General features: G+C 55.8%; 1 protein-coding gene across 3 annotated transcripts in view; it reads left to right on the top strand.

The window, feature by feature from the left end:
* Positions 1-2,862: 2,862 nt before the first annotated feature.
* SHC2 (SHC adaptor protein 2) overlaps positions 2,863-19,977 on the top strand; it is a 29,449-nt gene continuing 12,334 nt past the window's right edge. Inside the window, exons 1-2 of one of the 3 annotated variants that reach the window (XM_048830815.2) lie at positions 2,863-3,099; positions 14,126-14,296. In XM_048830815.2, coding sequence (XP_048686772.1) covers positions 14,129-14,296 — 168 coding nt within the window. In that variant the 5' untranslated portion in view covers positions 2,863-3,099; positions 14,126-14,128. Of the gene's footprint in view, positions 3,100-13,423; positions 14,297-19,977 lie in introns of those variants that run through there. The other 2 variants (XM_048830814.2, XM_048830812.2) reach the window with 2 other exon arrangements.

The raw sequence follows: 19,977 nt of genomic DNA, 5'->3' as shown, positions 1-19,977 counted from the left end.
AATTATTTCTGTTGTAATAGGTTTTAAACCCCACCTTTCCCCTGTGTATTTTGAACAATGTTTGGGCCTGAGCTATTCACTAGCATCATTTGTAACATACAAAAAAGTTTCCAAGGGTGACAGATGTTCTTCTGGTTCAGAATAAATTTACTAACCAACGAAAGACACTGTGTTGAAATGCTGCCTCCCCGCTGCATCACAGCTCTCCACCCCCACGTTTCTTGACCTTTCTGCACTAAACCACACCACCCTGCTAGCCCTCACACAGAGCTGTCAAGTGTCGACACCCCTGGCGAAGGCACCTCCTTGTAACCTCCTTCCCTGTTCCTTCCTGCTCAGCGACTGACGCCTGCATGCAGCACAGACCCCTCACTGGTGTCAAGGGGTACAGAACATAAGAACGGCCCTAAGGGGTCAGACCAAGGGTCCATCGAGCCCAGTGTCCTGTCTTCCAACAGTGGCCAGTGCCAGGTGCCCCAGAGGGAATGAACAGAACAGGGAATCATCAAGTGACCCATCCCCTGTTGCTCATTCCCAGCTTCTGGCAAACAGAGGCTAGGGACATCATCTCTGCCCATCCTGGCTAATAGCCATTGATGGACCTGTCCTCCATCAATTATTGTAGCGCGTAGGAGCGCCCATCATGGACCAGGACCCCCACGGTGCTAGGCGCTGCACAGATACAGAAAAAAGCAGTCCCTGTCTCAGAGAATCTATCTAGTTCTTTTTTGAACCCTGTTATGGTCTTGGCCTTCACAACATCCTCTGGCAAGTAGTTCCACAGGTTGACTGTGCATTGCGTGAAGGAATACTTCCTTTTATTTGTTTTATAGCCTGAGTTATATGGATTTAAATCAGTAGAGGATCCACCTCGCTGGATGGGAAGGGGAGGAGGGGACGACAACATGACTAGCCATCTTGATAGCGTCCTAGAGAACTTGGTCACTGGCCCCAGACACCGGTTCTGTCCTGTGCTAGGAGGCGGGCCTGTATGAATTCGGAAGGCAGGTCTAATGTGGGTTATAACTTACCGACAGATCCCATGTGGCAAACTGTTCCAGTTCTTTCTGCGCAGCAATGAGGAGGGAATGGATGGACTCCCTCCATGTGTGCGAAAGATCTTCCACCTACCTTCAGAGACAGGCTGCGTATCTGTGGTGTGAAGCAGCACCCCAAGGGGAAAAGAGTCGCCTTTCTCCTCAAGGTCTGAGTGATCAGGCTGCCTTGCACTGGGTTATGCCATGACACGACTGATGCACCTCACCATTTTAACCCCCATGCAACACAGCAGAGACATCTTCTTACACCCTGTTGGTTGCTGCAGGGGATACACCCTCTATCCTCCCACCTATGTCTGCCTTTGCGCCGCGAGACCAAGGGTGAGTGTCTCCTGGGCACGAGTACCCAGAGCCTCTTCATGTCCCACTGCTCACAAATGGGGAAACCGAAGGCGGGAAAGCTTCCATTATTGTGAGCTGCTGGGGACAGAGCTCGAACCCTTCTTCTCTCTAGAATGGCCCATGTGCACCTATGGTGCCCCACGTCATTATTAAATAATAGGAGGCGGGGGCCCAGATCCCCAGCTGGGATCAATCGACATAGTTCCGAGGAGACTGCCAAGGTCTGGTGGACCTACTAACACATCAACGGAGCTGTGCCAACTGGTATCAGCTCAGGAGCTAGCCCTACGCGTGGAGTCTTCTTTATGGGAAAGTCCTAGAGAACTGATCTGGGAGGGATAATCTTCCTATAAAATGACCTGTGGGATGCAACAGCCGGGACCTCACCCTTTGTTTCATTCTCTTGATATTCCAAGTGACCGCTCTAGAATCTGGTTGGTCTCACCCCTATTAAATGCTGTAAAAGTGCTCGGTGCCCAAGTGCCGTACACTAAGGGGGTATTCAGGGTTACTTATTTGTACGTGCAAGGCTTAGCACATCAGGGCCGGGAGGTGTTACTGTCAGATTAATAACAATAATGATGCCACATTCTAGAGATGCCATTCTCTGCGTGAAGAGTCAAACCCAAAGCCTGGGTCTGATTCTCCCCTGCTTTGGACCATGTGTCACCTGTGTACAACCAGGTGTGGACTAGCCCCAGGTCTACCAACCTCAGTGAACCTAGCCCAGGTTTCAGATCTATGAACGTAAGAGGCAGGCAGGCTTTGCCTGAAAATGCCCTATCCCATAGCCAGTGTTGATGCTGCTGGGAAAGAGTTAAGTGGGCTATGCTGATTGGCCGAGGCAGACGGTTTGTTACCCCACCTGGAAAGAGGGGAGGTGGGAGTGGCGCTCTGGGGAGAAAGGATCTAGGGTGTGGGCTGAGCTGTGCAGAGGGAGGAGCAGCCTGGTCTGGGGAGAAGATCTGAGCTGAACTTTATGGTAGCTGTATCAATAAAGCCCAAACCGAGGAAGGGGAGAGGTTGTACTCCAAGAACAAGCTGGGAATGGCACTTCCGCACACTAATGACAGCTGAAACTGGGCTCCTGAGAAGCCAGCATCCTGAGGATGGGGATGGAGTGGGTGGCTCCTTCTTTTTCCTTCAGCTCCAAAACCTCTCCAGAGAGAGTGGCTGTAGCGAGACCTTCGGCCTTCCCCCACTGTATCCCCTACTTTTTCCCTAGGGTGGCTGAAGATGATGGGAGCCTGACACAGTCACGCTTTCCGTGGCCTGGATTTTACTACCAGCCCTGGCTAATTAATCATTTGCTGATTTCTTTCTAATAAGTTACATCTGCTGAGTTTCTGCTGGGCCTCTGTCTGGCGAGGGGGGCCCCCGGTTTCACCCTGGGTGACTTGAAATAAATAAATAAATAAATACCGCCTCACTCGGCCCTCTCGCTTGTTTATTTTCCCCTTGATCAATAAACATTAACCTCCCGCCTGCATCTGCTGGCCCACAGAGGGAAACAACAAGCAGGCAGCAGGCAGGGGAGCCACTCTCTGAGCGGAGAGCCCAGAGGAAGTGGTGAGAGCAGCGGACAAACTGCAGCTGAACTCAAGGCAGTGGGCTGACGGAGAACGTGCCAGCACGGGCTTTCAGCCGCCCTTCCTTCCAGAGCGCAGTGGGTAAGAGGGAGACCAGTTGCTGGCAACAGGTAAGTCCTCTATGAATTGTGTGTGTGTGTGTAGTTATCGGGGTTGGAGGCTCTCCACTTCAAGCTGCGGTCCTGTTCACAAGTGAAGCAGAGTCAGGTCCAGTCACTCCTCACACGGGAGGACTCTGCTACGAAGTGGGTTGTGTTGATTTCATAACGGAGAGCGGGGTTCTGCCATGTAGCTAGGCAGTGACCCCCAGCTTGTCCCAGTTCCAGTTCGGGGAGAATTGCACTGTGCCCATCTGACACCCCGCCCACCCACTGAGGCGTTTGGGACTCTCCACCCCCAGGTCTAAATGCTAAAAGGAAGGGAGGCAGAACAAACAACAAACCTGTATATAAATGCTCAGCCACTAGGACTAGCCACTTCTTCTATTCTTCTATTGTATTTTAACAACCAGATCCTACGGTGGTTGGTTCTCTAGAAAGACCAAAGATTAGCTAGACTGTTCTGGAGCAATGCGCGCTGTTGAGCGCTGGCTGTGTTCCACCCCAGAGCTGGGTGCATTTTGGTAGCGCGTGAAGTGGCTCAAAGAGCCTACAGAGATGCAAGAACGTATTAATACACCAGAATGTGCGTCTCTCTGGCCCCTTATCCATTCACACAGCTACCCGAACTGACATGACACAACATCCATACACACACACACACACACACACACACACAGCCTCTCTGACACAATACTGGACATGCCCACCATACACTCCCAATGACACAGCCATGCACACACGCCCTCATCGCTACACAGGCCCCATACTCCTCCCCGACCCGCACAGAGACCAAAATGAGGGAAACGGTTGAGCCCCTTTGAGAACACAGGCGATGCCTGTGACCTTTCCCCATGAGCTGTCTGGCCCCCCTGACAGCACACCAGGCTCCCCCCTTCCTTTCTGCGGCTTTATCTGCACTGCAGAAAGAGGTGGGCGTTTACACTGAGGCAGCTCTTTCCATGCAGGTAGTTTTCACCTCACTGTAGCTAGTCCAGGTCAATCCGGTCCACATCTGGGGTTGACCTCGACCAGCCTTGTCCAAGTGAAAACGACAATGCTGGGTCTCCGTAGGTGTAAAACAAACCCCCCTGGCCACATCCTCTGCTAGGCCTCTCGCCCCACCTCACTTTCTTTCCTGGAAAGAGAGCAGGGCCCAGGGTCCCAGGCCGGTGGGAGCAGTGATTGCATTAAGGACGGGAGATGGCAGGACAGAGAGGCCCTTTCATGTGCAGAGCTGAGCCACAAAGCAGCAAAGGGGAGACAGTGGTTCCCAGGGGCGAAGTAAGGTTGCCAACTTTCTAATCACACCAAACCGAACACCCCTGCCCCGTTCCTTCTTGAGGCCCTGCCCATGCCCCGCCCCTTCTCTGAGGCCCCGCCCCTCGCTTGCTCCATTCCCCCCCCCCGTTGCTCACTCTTCCCCACTGTCACTCACTTTTACCGGGCTGGGGCAAGGGGTTAGGGGGCAGGGGGTGAGGGCTCCAGCTGGGGGTGCGGGCTCTGGGGTGGGGCCAGGGATGAGGGGTTTGGAGTGCGGGAGGGGACTCTGAGCTGGGCCATGGGGTTGGGGTGCAGAGGGGTGAGGGCTGTGGACTGGGGCTGTGGACTCTGGGGTGGGGCTGGGTGTAAGGGGTTTGGGGTGAAAGATGGGACTCCAGGCTGGGGCAGGGGTATGGGGTATGTGGGGGGGGTGAAGGCTCTGGCTGGGGGTGGGGCCGGGGATGAGGGGTTTGGGGTGTGGGAGGGGACTCTGAGCTGGCCCAGGGGATTGGGGCATGGGGGGGTAAGGGTTCCGGCTGGGGGTGGGGCCAGGGATGAGGGGTTTGGGGTGCAGGTGGGGACTCCAGGCTGGGCCAGGGGGTTGAGGTGCTGGGGGAGGGGGTGAGGGCGGGGGCTCTGGGCTGGGCCAGGGAGTTGGGCGGGGGGGGGGTTGCGGGATCCCGGTGGCTCTTACCGCAGCCGCAAGGAAGCAGCCACCAGGTCCCTGTGGCCTCTAGGCGCATAGGCGGCCCGGCGGCTCTGTGCGGAGCGCGCTGCCTCCGTGCCCGCAGGCACCGCCCCCTGCTGCTCCCATTGGTCGCTGTTCTCGACCAATGGGAGCTGTGGAGCCTGTGCTCGGGGCGGAGGCAGCGCGCGGAGCCTCCCAGTCCCTGGCCATCCCAGCGCCTAGGGGCCGCAGGGATCTGGCAGCCGCTTCCAGGAGCGGTGCAGAGCCAGGGCACGGAGGGAGCCTGCCTTAGCCCCGGGTGTGATGAAGTGGGACTGTTCTTAATGTTTCCTCTGAATAGTGTGGGGGTGCCTCAGTTTCCCCTAGGCAGTTCTTAAGTATCTAGGGGGTGGAGTAAGGGTGTATGATCATTGCAGAGCCCTAGAGGGCATGTGTGTGCAGGAGTCTGGACACAGAGAATGGCCGACACCCTGTTTCCTGGCAACTGATGGCCTGGGCCCTTCCCCCCCTGCAAGGTGAGAGCTGAAGGGTTGGAGAACAAAGGAATCCGGTGACCACCTGGCCCGGGAAAGGAACAAAGCCCAGAGGAGGAGGGGCTGGAGGGGGTTTTCAGTTGGGGGCTGGCTGGGACATGGAGTGAAGTGCAGACGTGGTTGTCTGGCTCACTGCCCCCCAAAATGGACCCAGCTGAGGGGTCCCGTTCTCTGCACCTGCAAGCTCTGTTTTAGACCATGTTCCTGTCGTCTAATAAACCTTCTGTTTTACTGGCTGGCTGAGAGTCACGTCTGACTGCGAAGTTGGGGTGCAGGACCCTCTGGCTTCCCTAGGAGCCCCGCCTGAGCGGACTCGCTGGGGGGAAGCGCACGGAGGGGCAGAGGATGCTGAATGCTCCGAGGTCAGACCCAGGAAGGTGGAAGCTGTGTGAGCTGTGTGTCCTGAAGACAGGCTGCTCACAGAAAGGCGACTACCCCAGAGTCCTGACTGGCTTCATGGGGAGCAGTTCCAGAGCATCGCCCAGGGACTCCGTGACACCGGGTCCCCACTGCGCCGCCCACCAAACTTTTAATGGCCGTGCCGACCGGAGCCACCGGGGTCCCTTTTCGACCAAGCGTTCCAGTAAAAATCCAGACGCCTGGCAACCCTACCAACAGGGTCTGACGTGAGGCGAATTGAAGCGGGGCCTGGCAGCACCGACAGCCATGAAGCCATCATAGGGGATGGTCAGATCATGCTCTTCCGTCTCCTGCGGTTCCTACAGGGGCCATGCACCTCAGCCAACTGGGCCAACTTCAGACCGGGCCTGCAGAGCCGCTCCAGACCCTACGTTTGTCTGAGGAGTTCCGGTTTGGGCAGAGATTTCTCACTCTCCATCCCTGAGCCCCTGGCAGTTCCCAGCTCCCTCAGTTGCTGCCTGATACCATCTCATCTTCTCCCCTTTCTGTCACATTCCCTCCTTGGAGCATGCAGCCTGGTACCTCCAAATCCCATGTTCTTAGGCCGAGGGCATGTCTAGGAAGGCAGAGAAGGTCAGGGAGAAGCATTAAGAGGCACTCAGGGAGGGGCATTCAGAAGGGTCAGAGAGGGGCACTTCTGGGGGTACCCAGGGGGGGTCAGGGAGGGGCACTTCTGGGGGTACATAGGGGGGTCAGGGAGGGGCACTTCTGGTGTGGGGTTTGTAAACCTCATCCTAACCTAGTGTGTGTGTTGCGCATGTGTGTAAGGTATGTGTGTAAAATACCTTTTTGGGGGGTGTCAAGGACAGTGCACCATTGCGTGCCAAAACATGGGTGGCAAACATGTTTGTGCACGTCGTGCATGGGCTTGTGCGTGTGTAACACATTGACTTGTGCGCATCTGGGTATAGTGCATGGGGGAGTGTAGGTGGCTGTCGGTGCTGCCAGGCCCTGCGTCTATTCGCCTCACGTCAGACCCCATCGGCCCCCAGAACGGTCGTGTGCAATGCACGTACGGGTGAGCGTATGCGTGGACATGGCTCCGTGTGTTCACACTGCCCCACGACAGGCACAGCAACCAGCTGTGCAAGGACAAAGCCACTGCCAATGGAGGAAGAATCAAAGACAAAGCCCCCAGATGGGAGCAGCTGATTCAGGGCTTGGTGCACAGATGAAGCCAAGCAACAGTGGGCAGGACAAAGGGGCTATTGTCAAGATCAGACTCCTAGGCTAAGTCCTGCTCTCAGCCACACTCAGACAATGCTACAAACTCCCTTGGGGGCTTCTGGGGTGCAACTCAGCAAAGCTGGACACAAGGAAACGAGATTGTCCAGTTCCCCTGCTCTGGCCCAGGGCTGTCCCTTGCAGCAGACACGTCCATTACACAGCATCCTTAACTTGGTACAATCCGGGTGAATACCTGACCCTGGTGCTCCCAGGCCAGGAAGGAGCCAGGGATAAGAAGCTAAGAGAAGAGAATGGCACAACCCCTGCCGATTTGTCGGCGCTCCTGTCAGCCCCGGGCGATACACGTTCTGACAGCATCCCTGAAGCACAGCTCAGCTTAGAGGCAGTCAGCCTAGCGTTTCCCCGGCTGTACCATGGCGATAACAATTCCCTGCCTTCCGGGGCACTGCAAGGACAAAGCTCGCAGGCAGCTCCAGCACTCCGGTGACCAGGGCCCCAGAAGTGCCCTGACGGATAGAGACGGACCGAGGCAGAGAGCAGATTAAGGCCTCGTCTGCACACAAAAGTTTTACAGCTTTAATGCTGCAGGGGTAATTAAAGGGATGCCAACCCAGCTAGTGTGGACGCACTGATCCCGGGATAAAAGTGTTTCACACCAGTATAGTTATTCCTCTGTGGGAAGGGGAATAAGCTCTAGTGGTGTAAGGCACCTTTATACCTTATCCCTGTGCCCATGCTAGGGGCTGTAGCTATCTAAGACTATCGGTGAAATGTCACACCCTGAACTGACACATTAATACTGATACAAAACCTGCACCCAGATCAGGGTTAAGTGAGTCACCCAAGGTGAGACTCGAGTCGTTCATAAGCCAGGAATTAAACCCAGCTCTCCAGAGTACCACTGCCGTGCCCCTGCCCACTAGACCATCCTTCCTCCTCAGTCAGGCTTGGTGAGAATCGGCACCTGCCGGATCCCTGGGGCGGCTGAGTGGGCACACTGCCCTTGGGATTGCAGACCGGGGCAGAGCCACGTTGCTACAATGGCTGCTCTCCATCATCTGTCCCATGGAGGTGGCCGTTCCGGTCCCCAGGGCTTCTCTGCCCAACAATTTCCGGCAAAGCCAGGGCTGTGCATGAAGCCATTCGGCTGCGATTTTTCTTCTCTCCTCCTTGCATCTGAGCGTGTAAGAAAATGTAAATGGCATTTCCCTTGGATTGGCTGGCGCTGCCTCCTGGCTCCACTTTGAAACGCCACCGCCAGCAAATCGCTCCCTTCTGCCCAGCGGGCGGGGTGATTTAGCTTTCATTCCGGGAGCCCCCTGCAGACAGAACCCAGCTGCCATGACGTGCAGCCAGATCAGAGGGACCTGGTGTTCCTCTTTGGATGGCTCTTTGATGGATGAATTGTTCGCCGCCAGCGGTGAGACAGCCAGACTTTTGTTTTCATGTTCGGCTTCTAACAATAGCCTCCTCTGAAGGTCCCCTCCCCTCCCCATCCCATCTCACCTTTCCCCTTGGTCTTTGGATTGTCTCCGCAACAGCCAGGGATGGAGAGCGGAGTTCTGCACTGCGGTCCTGGGAACGGGCCTTCAAGCCAAAGGCTGGAGTTCTACATCAAGGATTGGAGCTCCCTTCCAAAGCAGGGCTGGACTGAGATCCCAGCTCCACCCCAGGGGAAGGGGACTGGCACAGTGACCTGGGGCCCAGGCTGGAGGGCAAGGCATCAGATCCCAATGGAGGACAGAGCAAGGGTGGAATGATAGAGGCTAAGCGGGGAGGAGAGAGGGGAAAGGAAGAATTAATCCCTTTGCTGCTGGTGCAAAGGGACTGCATCTCCCCCTGCAGTCAATTCCCAGCAGTGCAGAACAACCCCTTGCTCAAGGACATTCTGGCCCAGGCCGCGCTCTTGGGTGGGTCAGCCAGCAAGAGACAAAGGCAGTGTCAGCCTGCAACCACCGCAAGCTCCAGAGAGACGCTGGCAGCAGAAGGCACAAGTTAGAGCATCTCCAGAGCTGCTGTAGCCGGCACCTCGGCCCCCAGCAGTGGCAGAATAGGGGAGGAACAAGCAGCTTCCACCTGTCCCAGAGCTGGTGCAGGGATGGATCCGGGGGATCAGAGCCATAGGTTTGGGGTTCCAGGAGGAGAGGGGTACTGCATGGACTCTGCTGGGCTGCTTTGCTCTAGGAGACAGCGGGAGGCTGAGATCAGACCTTATTCTTCAAAGCTCTGCTAAAGAAGCTGGGGCTGCAGAGGAGGCTGGGAAAGCCCCAGCTGCTTGATTGATACCTCTCCAGGGCCCAAGGCTGATGGCAGATGAGATGGAAATAATCTCCCAGCCGCCAGGGAGTTCTGCTGAGGAGAGCAGCCCGCATCTCCAGGGATTACTCCAGGAAAAGGAGCTTCTATTCTAGTCTCTTCCTGGCCCAGGAGCTGCCAGCGTGGCGAAGGCAGAGAGCACTGGCTCAGGGAGAGCCATGAATTATCCTGCAGGGCTGATGGATCTCTGCTGGAGGAGTGGTCAGATCATTCATCCAACCTACGGGTGATAAAGAAAGCACACGGAACTGGGCCCCATGATGCCTGGCCCGCTGCATACAGGCACCTCTGGACACCTTGGGCAGGTGCCCCATTGCCTTGCCCCTCGCGTTGTCATTTACCCCTGTGCATAGAGTTGCCAATTTTGGTTGGACGTATTCCTGAAGGTTTCATTACATGACATCATCTTTCATTCGAGATTCATCTGTAATTCCTGGAGACTCCCGGACAATCATGTGCAAAGCCGACTTCCCATGCTACCATTCTGATCGGGAGCATTTCGTTCCCACCACGAACTGGGATCGAGGGCTGTAGGAAAGTGGAGAATCAGGCCCCTATTTGGCAAAGGCCCCTGCGTGTCCTGTCCTCGCTAATCACAGATCTCTAGGCCTCGCCAGACACCCGCCTCTCGGCACCGCTGCCTCTGCCCAATGCCTATAACAAACTGTCTGAGAATTGCTTCACGCAGCCCTGCAATGCAGCGGCCTCTGGGGTGGAATCGGCAGCTGTTGAATGGGAGCATGGCAGCACTGCCCAACAGTTTGAGAGAGGAAGTTAAATAGAAGAACCAGCTCCAAATGAGGCAATGCCTCCCCAATAACCCTGGGCTTTAAGTGGAGGTCTTCCATCCAAGTCCTGGCCAGACCTAAATCTTGCTTAGCTAATAGATGATGAGGAAAGCCTAGTCAGATGCATACAGACAACTTGATAGCAAATGCCTGAACAGATCTGAAATTGCATCTAGCAGGGAGCACATGACAACCTCCCCTGCAACCAAGGTCTATCCTTCAAAGCACATTGGAACCCAGGGTCTGAACAACTTCTGGAGCAGCTTTAAAGAACATCAGAGCCCCTTCTCCCTTCCAGGTTCTTAAGGCTGTTTAAGAAAAGAAAACAACTAGACCAAAAGAGAGAGAAGCACATCTTAATATGGCAACAGCGCATGTAATTCTATTACCTTGCTTTATTGATCGCACTCAGAGCAATTACTGGCTTTCGCCCAGTCACCTGCCAGTAAAAGAGAGAGAGGAAGAGACAGTAAGGAGAAAACAAAGAGTCGGTCACACATGCATTCTGGAGTTTGAAAACAAGAGCCCCGTGGGGAAGGCTTTGATTTTTAATTCATATGTCATTAGTAGCTATCATCTGTACGAACCCCCCACGCCTTATGCGGGTTCTTTCTTGATGGGGAGTTAGCTAAGATATCAGGTTACCTACCTTCCTTTCATCATCATCTGCAGAGGAAGATCCTATGTGGATCAGGAAGGTAATTACATTTCAATTCGTTCAAGGGGTGGCACCATATGGTCAAATTGGAACCAAAACATCTGTTCTGTGACACCTACCACTTCACAAAGCCCCAGAGCCATGGGAATGTGTGCGTGACTTTAAAGAGAAGAGATCCAGCTGGAAACAGCTTTGATAAAGAGGTAAACACCCCCCTGCAAGGCAAACAGGGCAGCACGGGGCATCAGTGCACCATGGCTGCAGGGTGAAAGCCACTAGGAATGAAACTGACTAGTCTGTTTTTCCTTCCCAACCCCTGCAAAGTGCAAAGACGGAAAATAACATTTAGCAGGATGGACTTGTGATGAAGATGCTTGGGAACTCTAGGTTCAAGTCCCAGCTCTGCCACAGAAGTCCTGCATGACCTTGGGCAAGTCACTGAATCTCTCTGTATCTTGGCTCCCCATCTGTACCATGGGGATATCACTTTCCCACGTCGCAGGGGTGGGGTTAAGCTAAATTCATCAGTATATTTAAGATGCGCAAAGACTCCGGCGGTGGGAAGCCGTTAAAATCATAGACAGAACCCCGTAGGGTGGGATCAGTGGAGCTATGTTCAAAGACACAAGCTGAGGGTAAGGCCCTTAGGGTTTTAAGTCTCAGATGATGCTAAAAACACAGGTAGGACAGTTTGGGTTGGTTTTCAGAAGTGCTGAGAACTGGACTTTGACTGGAGTTTTGGGTTCTCTGACCTCTGAGCATCGGGCGCAAGTTTGATTGGGGGTTGGGGGCATGTATTATTTTGAGCGGCGAGATTCCCTTTAAGGGTTTCCCCTTCGCTGTAGATTCTGGCAAAGAGGTGGGGGAGTTACTCCGCTCCTTACTGCCCAAACCCTCGAAACAAATGAACAATCAGGCGCTGGGCTTTTCTCCAGGTGCAGGATAAAGCAGAGCAAACAAGAGCCCTGGTTTCCGAAGCAAAGAAAGAAGGCAGCCCATGTTGTGCAGCAGGGCATCCCGGAGCTCTCACTCCAAACCCCAAAACAAACCCTGACTTCGATGTAAATGCAGAGAGAGAACAAATTCCAAGGAGCGTACTGAGCCAAGCAGCCGGGCTCCAGAAGTGGCCCTGTCTCCACTCAAGCCAATTATGCAGCCTAAGCTGCAGACTAGTGCAAGTGAAGACTCCTGCCTCACTTTTAGTGGCTCCCAGTAGGAAGGCGGTAGCCTACCCTGGCTCCACCTTCGCCTGTGTGCCTGCCACTTACAGCCCATTAACCCTGCAATGGCTGGACTGGAGCAGCGTGCAAAGGGCACGTCTACATGATGCCACACAGATGAGGTGGCCGTCTTCGTTCTAGTGCGAATCAACCCAGAGGGTTTAAGGCTCCCGTGGGGAAGAGTCGTTTTAAAGGGAGATGTGCAGGGCTGAATTCTCCAGGGATGCTCCACTGACAATGCTGCGTGGTGCACAAAGGCCCTGGCAGGAGGGACCTGTATCATGATCTCCAGCTACAGGTCGTACGTAAGGCCAGAATCCAGGCCTCTGCCACTTGAGCCAAAGGATTAATCCATTAGCTGGCAGGAGCGTGGACTCTTATCCTCTATGTGGACTAGCTTCTATAAGGTGATGTGACTCATGCAGCCACTGTGTTTCGGTTGCATAGGATGTAACCGAGGGCAGAATCTGGCCCACCCATTATATAGTCAATTGCTACAAAATGACATCAGTGGAAAGGAAGCATCAGGAACATGACAGGGTGCTTCAGGATGATGCAATCTCTATTCAGTTCTCTCCTTGGTTGGTGAACCAGTCCCCATTCAGGTCTGGACTGGTTGGTGGTCCCTATCCAAGTCTCTGTCTAATTGGTTTTCCAATCCCTAAACAAGCCCCGGATTGCTAGATGTTCCAGTCCCTATCCAAGCTCCGGATTGTTGGTGAACCAGACCCTAATCAAGTCTTAGGTTGGCTGGTGATCCGGTTTCTATCCAAGTCCCTGGCTGGTTGGTGATCCATTCCATAACCAAGCCCGGGATGGTTGGTGAGCCAGCCCTGGTCCAAGTCCCCACTGGTTGGTGATGTGCTGTCTAGCTCACCCACAAGCTGTTGGGCTTGACGCACGAATCACCAGGTGAACTCCTCTGCCCAGTGATCTGCAGGGGGTCAGATCAGAGTCAACGATCATAATGGTCCCAAAATGGATTTTATAATCCATGGATCTATAATCCCCATGTAAGGGTCCCATATTCTTCCCCCCCCCCCTCCCATCTCAGGGAGTCTGGCACCATTGCTTGGCAGAGACAAGGAGCAGGAGAGCAGTAGCGAGTGCATGTGAAAGCGATCAGGCTACTTTCCTAGTGCCCATGGCCCTTCAGGCCCAGCCCCAGCTGGCTTTATGCGGGCGGAAAGCAGGAAGGTAGAAAATCAGCCAACTCCCCCCGCTGGCCTTTCACCCTGGGGCTTGCTGTGCTAGGCAAACCCACCCCAAGAGGTGCTGTGTGGACCAGGGCCTCCCTTTCCCCTTGCACTGGGGTGAGCGGGCCCACGGCCGGGCTCATCTCTCTGCCTCTGTCCAGTGCTGGCAGACGGCTGTTTTTGTGGCAGTGGAGCTGTGCAGGCCAGGTCTGCGGCAGCCAGGCTCCTGGCGGATGAGCAATAACACCATGACATCATTGTGTGAGCTGAGCCTCCCCAGAGAGGAGCGGGGGGTGGGGGGCCGGCAAGCGGGAGAGAGGAGCGCAGAGCGTGCCCGGCGAGCACTCTAAAAGCACTTAGCCAGACACGCAGCGGCAGGGCATGCTAACAGAACCCAAGTATGGTCGCTTTCGCAATGGCTCAGTGACGCCCTCGGAGGACCCAGCCATGAGCAGCAAGGTCGCGGCAGCCACCCCGGCCCCCTCGCCGCCCGCCTCCCTGGCCCACCCGTGCCCCGTGCTGGGCGAAGCCCGCTTGCCGGAGGAGCAGGAGGCCGTGACCACCTTCTGCATGCTGATCCCCAAGATTCCCCAGTGGAAGTTCTCCAGCCCCTCTGGCTTCCTGAGCCGCAGCCCTTCCAGCGCCAGCAAGGACCTGTCATCCCCGGCCAAGCCCGGGGGCCCCGGAGAGGCAGGAGGTTCCTCCTCTGGCCTGGCTGCTGTCCTGAGCGCCTGCGAGCCTGTCTGCCACTCTCCTTGTTCCCTGCAGGTGATGAACCGGTTCCGAGGAGTGGGAGGGAGGAAGGCGGCTCGGGTCGAGGGAGTCAAACTGGCCGGCGAGGAATGGAACCGGAAAGGTAGCTTCATCAATAAACCGGCGCAGGGCTGGCTCCATCCGGACGAACGGGTCCTGGGACCAGGGGTCTCCTACATTGTCAGGGTAAGCCCGTTTCTCTGGCCTCCCCTCCCCTCGCTGCCCACCCCTGTCCAGGGCTGAACGAACTCCCATGCTGACTGCATCTCCGCAGCTGGGATTGAATTGGGAGTCCGCTGCCTTGGCACTCGGATCCCTGGGCTCCTCTGTCATTCGGGGCTGGCAGCCGGGAAGGGGAGCCCCCAGCCATGGGTAGAGGGAAGTTTGGGATGACTCTCCCCCCACACCACCCAATTCCCCAGTTTTCAAGGCTTCCTCATTCAAGTTCCCTCTGTTCAAGGCCTCAAAGCCCAGGTGTCACCCTGCCCTGGGAGGGGTTGGTGTTGCATTGCCAAAGGCTGTCACCATCACACCACAGTAGCTGGGACTTAATTATGACTTGGGCCCTTTGGGGCAACCTGGCCTTGCCCGGGCAATTGCACATGGTTTAAAATGAGCCCACTGCTGCTTAGCCAGCGTGAAACCCGTACTCAGCTGCCAGCTGCACTGAGACCTCGTCCTTCACTGGGCAAGCCACTTGTTGATGACTGAGCCCTGGGGTGGCGGGAGGTAGTGTTACTCCTCCCCCACACCAGAAATGGGGAAACTGAGGCACAAAGTGGGGACAGTCACACGGTGACTCTGTGGTGAAGCGAAGAGCAGAATCCAGCTCTCCTGACTCCCAGCCCAGTGTGTCAACCCTAAGAGCACCACCAAGGACCCATGGCCTACTGCTCTCCTTTACCCCCGTTTGACACCACTGTCATTGACTTTGGTGGAGTTACTCCTGACTTGTGCCAATGTCAGTGAGGGCAGACTCAGCCCTGCTTAAGCCACCCCTTAAACATCCCCTAAGTTTCTGTGTACAGCTGGGCTGAGGAAGGAGGGCCCAGTGGTTAGGGTGCTAGGCTAGGACTTGGGAAAATTGGGTTAAATTCCCTGCTCTGCTATAGACTCTTAACTTGGGTGAGTTACTTCGTCTAGCTTTGCCTCAGTTTCCCTGTCTATACATTGGGGATAATAGTCCTGCCCCACCTCGCAGGGGGTGAGGATAAATGCAGCAAAGGTTGGGAGGGGCTCAGTTACTCTGGTGATGGGCTGGTTTGAACTTTGGTTTCCAAAGGGCTCGGCTGGGCCTGGTGCACCCTGCACCCTAACATACAACCCCCTCCCCGCTCCCCCCAGAGGAAGCCACCGTGGGGTGGACACAACAGCAAGATCCCCACCCCACCCCACCCCTTGACTCCAATTCTTAAAGCTGGGGCTTATGCTTGACCATGGAAATGGCTTTGCTGGGGGTGCGTGTGTCTCAGTCTTTGTCTCCCATGCAAATGCCGCTGGGCCTGCTTCTGTGGTCTGGACCCAACACAACTCCACTGATTTGGTTGCCCCTGGGCTCTGAGAGCCACCAGAGGAAACCTACCCAGCCTGCAGGCCATAGGAGGCCCACCTGTGCTGGCTGGGGGGATAGCCAGCTCTCCCCGCTGCTTTGCACGGGTGTAACTGCTGACACAAGGTCAGGGAGAATCAGCCCCTAGGGGTTAGTTGAGAAAGGAGAGAGATTTACCTCCCCGCTCCCAGAAAAGCATGAGCCAGCCTCCCCAGCAGGGTGTGAGATGGCCGTGGCACATTCTGGCTGGGCCCCATTCACTCTCCGCCTAGCCTTGCTTGCCTCCCTCCCTCGGAGTGTCTATTCCCCAAAGGCCTCCCACAGCCCCGGGCCCGCAGCACTCCCAGAAAGACGCAGCTTCGAAGCAGGCTCGTGCTCCTCGACCCAGGGGTTTACAAACCCCGGCCCAGACTCTCAAAGGTATTTAGGCAGCTCGGGCTCTTGAGCCCCCCTCACCTGAGCTCCCGTGGCCAGCCCAAGTCTCTGCCTGAGCCACAGCTTCCACACTGCTATGCTGGGCGCGCTAGGTCAAGCAAAACTCGTGTGCTTCTGTCCGCTCGTGCCCAGCTGAAGTGCCCACAAACCCCATGGGAGTTAGGTGCCTAAATACTTCTGAGAACCTGGGCCCGAGGTCCTGATCTCTGGTCTGTCCACACAGCTAAGCATGCAGGATCGGGGCTGGAATAGCTAGACCGTGTAGACGCATCGATACACCAGAAAGCCGGGGCCTGGAAAGGCTGGTTTCCAGGAGGGGAGAGTCTGCTGCCACGGCACTGGAGGGGTCTTCCTGAAAAGGCCTTGTGGCAGATGAGGGTCCTAAACAGGATGGGGAAGGTTCAGAAGATCCTCCTGTTTCCCAGTGCCTCTGGGGATACTGACTGGCCCTGCAGCTGGCCTGGACCCACCAGTGCAGTCTCGCCCCTTACCCCAGAGGTAGCTGAATAGCAAGAGACAATAAAGGAGGGGGAAGTTTAACAAACTCCTTCACAATGGGGCCTCTGCTCCAGCACTGAGATTAGGATCTGAGTTCAAATCCCCCAGGCTTCACAGGGGATGAATCTGGGCCCATCGTAGAAATAGGGCCAGCTGTGAAGTTTGGATCTAGGGCTTTGGTTTAGGCCTATCTCCAGGGTTACACACACACCCTAGCCTAGTGGGTCATTTTGTGGAGTGGGTTTAGTGTGGCCCACCTCTCCAGATGGTCCAGGGGTTAGCGCATGAAGATGGGAGGTAGGACTCCTGGGCTCTAGCCCCAGTTCTGGGAGGGGAGTGGGGTCTAGTGGTTACAGCACAGGACGTGGAGCCAGGACTCTGGGGTTCAATTCAGATCTCTACCACTGATTTGCTGCCTGATGTTGGGGGGAAAAAAATCACATCCGCGTGCCTCAGTTTCCCCATCTGCAAAATGGGGATAGTAATAACAAGCACCTGCTTCCCAAAGGAGTTGTGAGGGTTTACTGGTGAAAGCCCTCTGAGATTCTGGGGGTGCAAGGTGCTATGGAGGTCAGTCTCAACCACAGTGCTATGAGCTCCAGGGTTGCTGCTTTTGGGACTGAAAGGGTGAGACACTTGTAATTGAATTTGCTGATGGCATTTGGCTCCTTGTCTTACTCTCAATTAACTTGTGGTAATTTACAACTGCAGGCGAGATGGAGGAGCAGGGCAGCATGTCTCCGGTTAGCCTCTGTCTCTCTCCTCCCCCTGCCCCATCATAGATCATCAGATGTTTGACTGTGGGACAGTGGTTGAGAGCTGACCTGATTTAAAAGGAAATGCGCAGAGGTTAACTCCTTCAGTGCGGGCAGTTTCTACAATAGCCATAGGAGGAGGCTGGCAGAAGGCAGAGAGAGGGGCATGGTGTTGGGGACAGAGAGAGAAGAGATGCATTGATAAGTGTCTTTCCTTACCAAAGGATCCCAAAGCAACTTGCTGTACAACTCTCTTTGCCCAGCACTGAAATGCAGCCATTGCTGGGGTGGAATTTAGCCACGACAGTGCAGTGTAGAACAGGGAGCAAAGAAGTCGAAAGGGGATACCCCGAACTCCCAGTAAAGTGAAGGCTTGAGGCTGCACGGGAGGCTGTAGGCTGGCAGCAGATTTCCATCTCCGCAGCAGCTGGAATGCCGGTCGGGGAGAGCACAGGGCAGGAGTCAAAGCTCAGGGGAGGAAAGAAGGGGGCATGGTCCAGTGGGTAAAGCACTGGCCTTGGAATCAGGATAATCGTGCCTGACTCCTGTCTAACACAGGCCGGAACACCTCCCCCTGGACCATAATTCAGCTGGAAGTGATAGCTCTGCCACTGCCTTGCCGGGCAACCTAGGGCAAGTCACTTATGACACTGTCTCTTTCCCTCAGCTTCCCTCTTCTGCAAAATGGGGATAAAGACACTTATTTACAGGGGCCTTGGGAGACTCAGACTTATTTGAAAAGGCTTGGGGGGGGGGTCCTGTGCTGGAGGGAGCCATCCAAGGGCAAAGTCCCATTATCCCCAGCACAAAAACACTGGTGTATCCTCCTGCATCGGTCCCGCCCCCCAGAGCTTAGAGTAGCTGCACAGCGGAAGGCAGGACCATCAGTAGGGCACTATCCTGTCTCCCCCCTTCCCCAGCCTCCCCATAAGGCAGGACTTTGATGGGGAGCAAGCTGCTGCTTGGGCCTTGAAATGAAAGTAACTAGAGTCGGCAAAGACCGCCCCCGGTCTAAGGGGCCATCAGCACAGGTCAAGGCAGCTCTCCCAGTTTACGCCAGCTGAGGATCTGGCCCCAGGTATCCACCTCTCAGAGAGAGACCAGGATAAAGGTCCTGATCCTGAGACCAAGGAGCGCTGGGGTTGTTCAGAACCTCTTAGGCTCACCCTCCTCCTTTTCCCCCTCAAGAGAGGTTGTACATTTTAATCACCGCTAGCAAGGGATAAGCAGGCGAGCGCTGCAGGAGGCGAGCACCTGGCGGGATGATCCAAGTGAATTTCTTTCCAGCCCTAAGCTTGCTGTGGCCCTAATCAGCCGCCATACGTTTCGCCTCCAGCCTTTTCTCCTGGAGCCCTGCCAAACCCATTAAACTGACCTCGTTGGCAGTGCCTGCTGGAAAGGCAGCTAATGCACCACTGAAGAGGGGTAGGGGCTGGGAGGGGGGCACAGCGACGTTCCCAGCTAGGAGGTTGGCCCCGCATGCAGACAGATGGAGCTGGAAATCATGGCTACACGGTGGCTGTTTAGCAGCTGGCGAGAGACGAATTTCGTGGATATCAGTCCGGTGCCCAGAGGGAAGGTGTTGATGCTGCACAAAGCCCCATGGCAACTGGCACTAATTGGCCCCCTTGCTAGCCGCTTCAGCGGAGAAGCCAAGGCCTGACAGCAACGGAGACGGAGCTTGCTCTTGGAGACAGGCTCCCTTCCAGCTCGGGGCTGAGGCCTGCCAAGTGGGTGGTGCGTGGGCAGTTTGCCCACACGCTGTCTGCTTTGTCCCTGCTCGGTGCAGACAGAAGGCTCCAGGCTGCAGAGCTGTCAGCCTGGCCCCCTTCTCCCTGGCACTGACATCCTCAAACCATTCGATCAGGCCCACTCGATCAGGAGCGTGAGTTATGAGCGCGGCCTCCCGAGGCAGGGCAGGATTAGCAGCGTACCAGGCCAGACTCAGGGTAGCGTGGCCTCTCACATGTTCTGGCTCAGCTTCCCCCCGCCGCACTCTTCGGCCTAGTCCAGTCGCCGGTATGACCTGCCCCTCCCAGCCACGTCACTAGACAGGTCATCCCTGCCCAGGGGAACGGAGTCCTGTAGACAAAGTCCAGGAAAGCACAAAACAAAGAGACCTTTGCACCAGCCAGGCTCAGCATCCCACCTCCTTCCTCCCAGGCTGGCCCCAGTTGCAACAGCCTCTCCTGATGCCCGCCAGCGGGTACCGGGCTATGGCCAACCCAACCCTCTGGCCCAGCCAGCCACAGTCCTTTGCCAACCCCCGGTCCCCAGTCAGGCTCTTTGGTCCCTCGTAGGAGCAGCTTCTACTCCCCAGCCAGCTGTCAACTGCTGGGCTTTCCTGCTCTGAAGGACGACACCTGCACATGGGTAGCAGGATAGGGGTGAGCGGCCCCGGCCTCCTGGCCTTCAAAGGGGCAGGTCACCTGCCCGGTTACACCCCAGCTCTGTTAGCCAAGGCTGCAGGAAGCTCTTGGACCTCTAGAATGGTGCCCAGCCACCGCTAGTGGGGGACAGCACGGGGCACTGAGCGGGGGTGGCTTACCCTTGCTCCGCTTGATGCCAGCCAGGGGCTGCTTTTCTGGCCTCCCACAGAGAGTTCTGATGTGCCCCCCACCAGGGCAAAA

Source organism: Caretta caretta, chromosome 25, assembly GCF_965140235.1.
Source record: "Caretta caretta isolate rCarCar2 chromosome 25, rCarCar1.hap1, whole genome shotgun sequence".
NCBI classification, from domain to species: Eukaryota; Metazoa; Chordata; order Testudines; family Cheloniidae; genus Caretta; species Caretta caretta.
The sequence above is the reverse complement of the archived record's forward strand: the minus strand, read 5'-3'. Positions and strand labels throughout refer to the sequence as shown.